The sequence below is a fragment of the Emydura macquarii genome, unplaced genomic scaffold (genome assembly GCF_026122565.2).
Source record: "Emydura macquarii macquarii isolate MOO-44397 ecotype Brisbane River unplaced genomic scaffold, CSIRO-AGI_Emac_v2 contig_691, whole genome shotgun sequence".
NCBI lineage: Eukaryota > Metazoa > Chordata > Testudines > Chelidae > Emydura > Emydura macquarii.
In genome coordinates, this window is record NW_027130828.1 from 16,450,666 (window position 1) to 16,458,379 (window position 7,714).

At 48.7% G+C, this 7,714-nt stretch overlaps 1 protein-coding gene across 3 annotated transcripts in view; it reads right to left on the reverse strand.

Moving 5' to 3' along the window:
• STXBP1 (syntaxin binding protein 1) overlaps positions 1–3,519 on the reverse strand; it is a 59,752-nt gene extending 56,233 nt beyond the window's left edge. For all 3 annotated transcript variants that reach the window (XM_067542165.1, XM_067542164.1, XM_067542163.1), the window contains exon 1: positions 3,377–3,519. In XM_067542165.1, the coding sequence (XP_067398266.1) occupies positions 3,377–3,413 (37 nt within the window). In that variant the 5' untranslated portion in view covers positions 3,414–3,519. The remainder of the gene's footprint in view (positions 1–3,376) is intronic.
• Between the last annotated feature and the right edge of the window lie 4,195 nt (positions 3,520–7,714).

Consider the following 7,714-nt stretch of genomic DNA (forward strand, 5'->3'; position numbering starts at 1 on the left):
AACCTCATAAAAGGGTGACAGAGGGGGCTGGGAATCGGGGTTTAACCATCGCTCAGATAAGCAGGAGAGATTTTACTCAGACTTTACAAGACACCTGGGGGCAGAGACCAGACCTGGAAAGTTTCATCCAGGAATGTGTTGGGGGTTTTATGTGCTTGGGGTTTTTTTTTGGAATTAGAGTGTTACAACCAAGACTATTTCGCACCAGCATGGTCTGCAGAGTGTTTGTTCTCAAAAACAACACCGGGTGGGAGGCGGGGGTGATGTCCTGGAGGGAATGGCCTCAGAAAATGTATCCTTATGACACGAATTGGCTGTGAATTCAGAGGCAAATCTATCACGTTGTTACCAAGGGCGAGAGGGAAGCTAGGGCTGGTGCCTCCCTCTGAGGGATGTAAAAGAGGAAGCCATGGCAACGCAGCAGCATCCTGCCTTCCCCACTTTGGAGGAAACCCCTTCAGAGATGCTCTGTGCATAGGATCAGTGGGTGGCTAAAGATCAGGACAACTGTTCTCCATGGCGGCTGCAGCAGCAGCATCACCGCCACCAGAAAAACCTCCCAGACATCCCAGCCCACAGTCTTCACAGTCAGCATTATCTGGTATAGGGTGGGCAACGGCACCGTGAACCCATGGGAGATGGGTGGGGCCAGTGCGGTCTGCCAGGGCGGCCTGGCTTCTGCAGGAAACATTGTAGTAAGGGGGCCAGGAGGCAGTGAAGAGGCATAGGGTCGTAGGTCCAAGCTGAGCGCCACCTCCCGGACAGGACAATTGCAAGGAAACCGAGAGCAAACTCTGCAAGGCCCTGATCCTACAAAGGGAGCCCACTGTTGGCGAATCCCAAGCCCCATTGAAGGCGGGAGGGTGGGGTTAGACTGCCTGGATCTCTCTGGATGATCAGAGTACAAGTTTCCTGTGTCCTATGCAGCATCCCTGCACCGGGAGAGAATCCAGCGCTAGTATTCACAGATAATCTTATATTAGATGGATACCCAGCTGCTATTTTGAGGGAAGAAGAGTACAGTTTTTTTTATAAAAACTCTGAAGGCCAGAAATTTGCCTTCAGTCAGACGTCCATCGCTGGATAGTTAGAACAAGAGAGCACATGTGACTTGTGATTGTTAATATTGCATTCAAGTAAAGACAAAAAAATATGTAAAAAGTCAACATATTTAGCTTCCAGCTCTGGGTCTTTGTTCATAGAATGGAAGGTATATAAGATCCACTTAGAAGATCGTGACTTGGAGTTTTGACTGAGGAAGGTGTGTAGGATGAGACCTTTACTATTTCCAAGGAATGTTTGGTTAAGGAACGCAGTGATTTTTTTTTTTTTAAAGGAGCAAAGGGTTTATTATATTCAGTAAAGGAGCTCTCAATTACTAAAAAAGTTAAGTGAAAAGGCTAACATTTTAGTCAGGCAGGTGATAGTCCCTGTGTCATCAGAAACCCCTCTGCAAAATGAAGATGGATTTTAAAGTCCAACCCGGGCAAGACCTACATTGTGCATCGTGTTGGTTTCATAACCTACTTTTCACAGGCTAGAGAATGAAAAAGAACAATCTAGTGCAAGAAAATTAAATGCAGCAAAACATTTTAAATCTGCCCGTCCCTCCAGGATTATCATGCAGCAGAAGAACCAAAGGATTTTTTTTTTCTCTGACTCAAATCTAAACCACTTCCCAGTGCACTGTTGGAGCTGACAGAGCTGCAGCTGAGCTGTAGATTTTTTGGAAAATAAAAGAGCAAGACTGGTGCAGAGCTGTCTGTTAGCTCTCTGGGCAGGTGATTTCTTGGAACAAAGCAGGACATAAATCTAATGGGATCATCCCACCAACCAGTCACACCACCACACTTCAGCCACACCATCTGCAGAGTGGAGCCAATGCTGTGGTGTGGAGGATTGTTAAATAAGACACTGCCTTCTTAATGCAAGGAACTCCAGTAGCGCTTTCTCTGTAGCCAGAGCTATTAGAACCTACGTTTATTTCGCCCATTCCCGCAGTTAAGCAAAAAAAAAAAAATTAGTTCGACAATGAATTTTTAAAGTGACATTTTGCAAGGTTTCAATGTTAAATAAATAACACGAGGTTAATTAATTTCAAGAGAGTGAAGGATTTAAATGATTCATGACAGAGGGAACACAGAGGAAGTTGCCACCATTTTATACCATTTTTGTTTTTTGTTGTTTAGGCATAAAAGTTTCTAATTTAATTATTATGGTATGATGAATTTAGGCACTTTGTACAGGAACTCCCCACTTCCGCACCGGCATAAACTCCAGATCCTATAAGAACCCCTGATTTAGATCCTAAAAATAATGTCATCTTGGGGGGGAAAAATCTAAGATTTTTTTCAATCTAGAGAAAATCATCAACTGTGAGCCAAAAATAGCACCTTGGATTCATGCACAAGAGCTTAGGTCTGTCTCACACACACATACACAAATCATCAGAGTAACTGCACAAAGAAACACCCTGGTTGCCAAAGCTCAAAGCCAAAGATTCACCCTTTATTTTAACCATTTTGGGGGGTAGCTTCAATACCATACCCCTCTTGGGACAAATGTTGCTTGGGGAAGCTGCTTGCTTAGTATTATTTAATTTGGAGGGGATGGTGAGGGAGGGGGAAATCCAGAAGGCTTTGCTCTGACACTGCAGGATTTGGATTAGGAGCAAGGGCTTTCTCTGCCTGCGCAAAATAACGTAACAAATTTCTGCGAACCACATGAAAGCCAGCCTGTAATTTTGTATTTATTTTTTTGGTCCAGGCAGAGATCACTGCTACCAATCGCCTCCTCCCCCTTCCAAAGCCCTGAGGCTCTGGGGAATCATTTGTGATTTATTTATTGTCATCATCAGGAGCATTTGAATTAGGCGACCGCTGCCTTGTTGGACAAAGCCACTAGGACCCAGCCCTTGGAGAAATAAATCAACTTGTTTTCCCTTGCCATCCTCCTCCCCCAGTACTGCAGAAAAATCCCAACAGCCCCCCTCCCTTCATCAAAAATTGCAACACCCCCTCACCACCACCATTTCCCCATGTATTTCTCCAGTTTCCTCTCAATTGATTTCCCTGCCCCCTTTTCCCCCCCACAACTGGGCGTTGAGCCTGACTGCAAGGGTCCAGATTGCGCATCTGCAACCCACACACACAAAATCCGCTTTCTATTTCCTTCAGCAAAGGAATATCAAGACTCTGGTCCATTTCCCCTTCAGATCCTCCCAACCCCCTCCCCCACAACACACACACACTCCCATCTCCCAGTCCCCCCTCCCGCCTGGGGCGCAGGGCTCCCAGATCCAGCCTCCATCAGCAGGCCAGGAAGGGGATGGGAGAGAGAAGGGAAAACAGCTCAAACAACAGAAGCAGCCTCTTACTTTCTCCAACCACAGCCTTCAGCCCAATGGGTGCCATGATGCCCTGGTGCCTCTTGGGGTAGGCGGCAGGGGGTGGGGGGCTTGTCTCCTTCTGTTCCTGCTGCCGCTGCTCTGGTTTGTAAAAGTCCTCTCCCCCCTGGCAGGCTGGCTGTGGCTTTGCTCTCAGCTGACTGCGAAGGAAGGAGGGGGAAGCAGGGGAGGGGAGGGGAGGTGTGGTGCTGATGATGGGGAAAGGGAGGTGATGGTGCTTCAGGACGTCACCGCTTGGCAGACCAATCGGCTCGGCGGGATGGTGCATCCATCTCAGGGCTGCTGCAGTACATCCCACTGGCCATCTGGGCCAGGGAGGAGGAGGAGCAGCAGTAGCAATAGCAACCGGTCCCTGCCTCCCTGTCTCCCCACAGGACACTAGAGCGAACCCTCCATGGGCCTTCGGGGCTGCAGGCAGGGATGAAGGATGGCTCTAATAAGGCAGCACACTGCAGGGGGGTGGAGGAGGGATGGGAAATATGTCTGGCTAGGCACAACCTCACCTCCGCTGTAGCAATCCGGGCATTAGTTGCAAGGCCAGCCCTCCCACAGAGTCACCAGGGCTGCATGCGCCAGGGCCAGGCTGGGAATTAAGATCTTGGGTCAAATTCCTCCCTGGGGAAGACTTCTGCAGTGACGGGAGTTACACCACGGCTGGACGTGCAGCCCCGGAGCTCGGGGCGTGATCAGAAAGCATGGCTTTAACCAAACCAAACCCTGCACTTTCACAGCCAGCTGCTGCTCCCCAGCCTGCCTGTTTGTTTATGTATTGCTTAACCTTGCATTATTTAGTTAAACTGGATACCTTGCAAAATGTAGCTTTAAAAATTCAATGTCTAACGGTAACTTTTTGCTTAACTGGGGGCAATGGGAGAAATAAATGTAGATTCCAAGAGCTCTGTGCAGAGAGAGCACAGCTGTATTTATCCCCATTCCTGGCTGCATGTAAACCAACTGATGTGGATGATCTTTTAGATCTATAGGCACAGAGGTTAGTGGCAAAAGGCTGCACTAGACTTTGCCCCTCACTGCATCCTGGACCTGCAATTTGTTTTTCTCTGTGAGAAAACAAAAGGCACCAGAGGAAAAAAAACCAGCAAGACAGAGGAGAATCTAGCTCAGCGAGGCAGGGCTTCCCCCCAGAGTGCAGGGGCGAGGCCCTCCAGAAACGGTCCCCAGCCCAAGGACATCTCGGCTAGGATCTAACGGGGGCTGGACGGGGAGTGTGCATGAGTGAGCTGACCTGGAAAAGATCTACACGGTGGAGCCACCCGAAGAACTTTCCCCAAAGTGTCTGTCCTGGATTTTAGACACATAAATTGGTTAGCAAATAAGGCACCAGGCAGGGGGTCCAGAGACCTGCGTTCTCCTCCCAGTGCTGCAACGGACCTGCTGTGTAAACTTGGGTAAGTCACATCTTATGTTTTATGCCTGTTTCCCTCCCCTTTTGTCCGGTCTGTGAAGACTGTAAGCTCCTTGGGGCTTTCACTGGCTGTTTGTACAGCACCTAGCACAATGAGGCCCTGAACTTATCTGGGGCCTCTAGGTCCTACCGTTGTGGTGTTTTGTTCTTATATATTTTATTTTATGGCCCTGTATATGCCACTGACAAAGAAGAGAGCTTACAGTCTTACAGCACTGCTTGTGGGGAGCAGGGCCCTGTGTCCATCCAGAACCCAACTGGGGCCTCATGCAAGTAAAGGGGGGCGTGCCCAGGCTCAACCCATTGCAGGATGGGGGTCCAAGGGTCAGACAGAATGCAGCAGGAGGACGAGACTGACAAACCGCGGGCGAGAGGGAGCGGGGAATATGGCTTCACAATAAAACGAACGGCCTGTAGCCTCAAGAGCGAACTCTTCCCAAATCAGGACATGGCCTAGGATTCTTACACGCACGTGTACCTACACCACACGTGTTGTGCCGTGGTGTTAGTATTGTTTGTGACGGATTTGGACCTGCTCTGCAGTAATTTATGAATACCGCACGTTGAGCTGGTTATTGGGGTGCTGCTCTATCAATATATTGGTTTAGTTTAATAGGGGACTGTTGGGGTGGGGGGAAAAACAAGCAGGAAGGGAAAGAATGGCTCAAGATGAGCCTCGTCTTTGCCAACACTTCAGAGCTGGTGAGGGAGAATGCCAGGACAGGAAAAGATCCACAAACACAAGAGATCAAAAGCAATCTGCCAGGTTTAAAAGGGTGCACGCTCTCAAGAGAGAAGGGGATGGGGGTATTTGGGAAGCCAGGCTGTGACCTCGGCCTGGCTAGGTTACCAGCCGGGGAGGGTAAGCCTTTAGGTGAGAGAGAGACGTGTTGACCATTGCTTTGAAATCCTTTTTCCCTAGTTTTCTTTTTTTTCCTGTGAACATAAAGAGTGCTTTGGTTTCAGGAGGCCGGCTGGCCACCGTGGTCATGGCTGGTCACAGACTCCTGAAGGGAAGAGTTGCAGGGGCTGGACCCAGACAGATATGTCGGGTGAACTCGGCTGACGCGCAGGGGGCTCTGGCCCCAGGCTGGGTCACTGAGTGGGAGAACTGCAGCACCCCAGGAGAGGTAAAGGCATGAAGCCGGACATCTGAGGGGATGCACTCACAAGAGGACAGAGGTGCAGCTAGGCCTGGAACTGTGACGTTATTTATCATTTGGATTGTGGTACTGTCGAGGCGCCCGAGTTGTGGATCAGGGCCCTGTTGTGCTAGGTGCTGTACAAACACAACACAGAGACCCTTTCCTTGCCAGCTCTTATTTAAAAAACAATGGTACATTTAAGGTCTGTATGCCCCTTGGTTTGTCGTTCATCTTCCAGCTGTTATTTGAAGGCAAGAACATTATTATTGTTTGTTATTTGCAAGACTGTATCTCCCAGGGTCAGGGTCCCCTTTGTGCTGGGCATGGCATGAACACAAAATAAAAAGCAACCCCGGCCCAAAGAGCCTGCAGGGCAAGGCACCCAGTCGGCCAGCTGAGCCTCCTTATGACTTCCATTAGCTTCACTGGGCTTTGGGTAGAGGAGACAGCATTGGACTGAGAGGCAGGAGAATCTGGTTTCTGTTACCAGCTTTGCCAGTTTGCCTCCTGGGAGACCTTGGGCAAGTCACTTCCCCGCTCCGTGCCTCAGTTTCCCCATCTGTAAAATGGGGATAATGATACCGACCTCCTTTGTGAAGTGCTTTGAGATCTGCTGATGCCATGTGCTATACGAGAGCAAGGTATTGTTTATCTGTGTTCTCTTAACGTGCCCGTCCCCACAGTAAATGAGTGCTTAATTCCAGTAAGTGATAGTAGAATTCTGCTGGCTATAACTGAGTGCTGGATACAGCCGTGCAGGAAGATTTTTGTCAAATGAACAATAAATAAAGGAATACAATGCTGCTTTTGACCAGTTGAGAGCCCCAAAAGCCAAGCCATGTAAACGTGCTGATTCCAAGAGGAAACTTAGCTCGGCCCGATTGCAATGCGGCATGAAGGGTAATATATTGAGCTGCATATTTCACCAGAAACACAGGAATAGTACATGCTGCAAACATGCAGAGGGGTTGAGAGAATACTGCTGCCGGAACTGGCTCTTTGGTGTTGTCCTTTGTGATTAGGGGCCTGTTGAACTCAACCCTTATCCAGCAAAGCTCGTAGGTATGAGCTAAATGTTGTGTGACAATTCGGCCTGTTAAATTCGAAGTGAAGTATGTGCTGGATGAGGACCTAGGAATTTTGCTTCAGTAGAACATCCAGATTCTAAGCTCTCAGGGCCGGGGTTGTGGGCCTGGCTCTGCTCCATGTTACACATGTAGAAGGGCCTGAGCCAAAGCCCATTGAAGTCAGTGGAAACCTTTCTGTTGACTCCAGGGGGCTCAGGATTTAGTCCTAAATCAGGAGTCCAGGGAATAACACCTGAGTGCAAAATTGGTCCGAGCTCAGATCTGACCAAGTGCCTTTTAAAGCTCTGAAAAGTGCCCTGCATGGTTGTCTACACAGAAGGGAATTATTATTATTGCTGCTATTGTGACATGACTGCCAGTGCACAATAACTAACGGTTTGTCTCTCGAAGTAGAGCTAACAATGACCCTCCATTCCCAGCTATTTCATTTCAAGTGGTGTCCACTAGGAACGCTCCATAGCACACAAATGTATTGGCCAAGGCTTTGAAACAGAGACTAGAGATTTTGGGTGCCCAAGCTGAGACACCTTAAAGGGGCCTGATTGTCATACAATGCTGAGCTCCCACCCTCTGGAAATACAGCCTTTTTCAGGGGTCTCAAGCTGCTTTCCTGAAATAACTGATCGTTCTTGAAAATCCTGGCCTTTGTTTT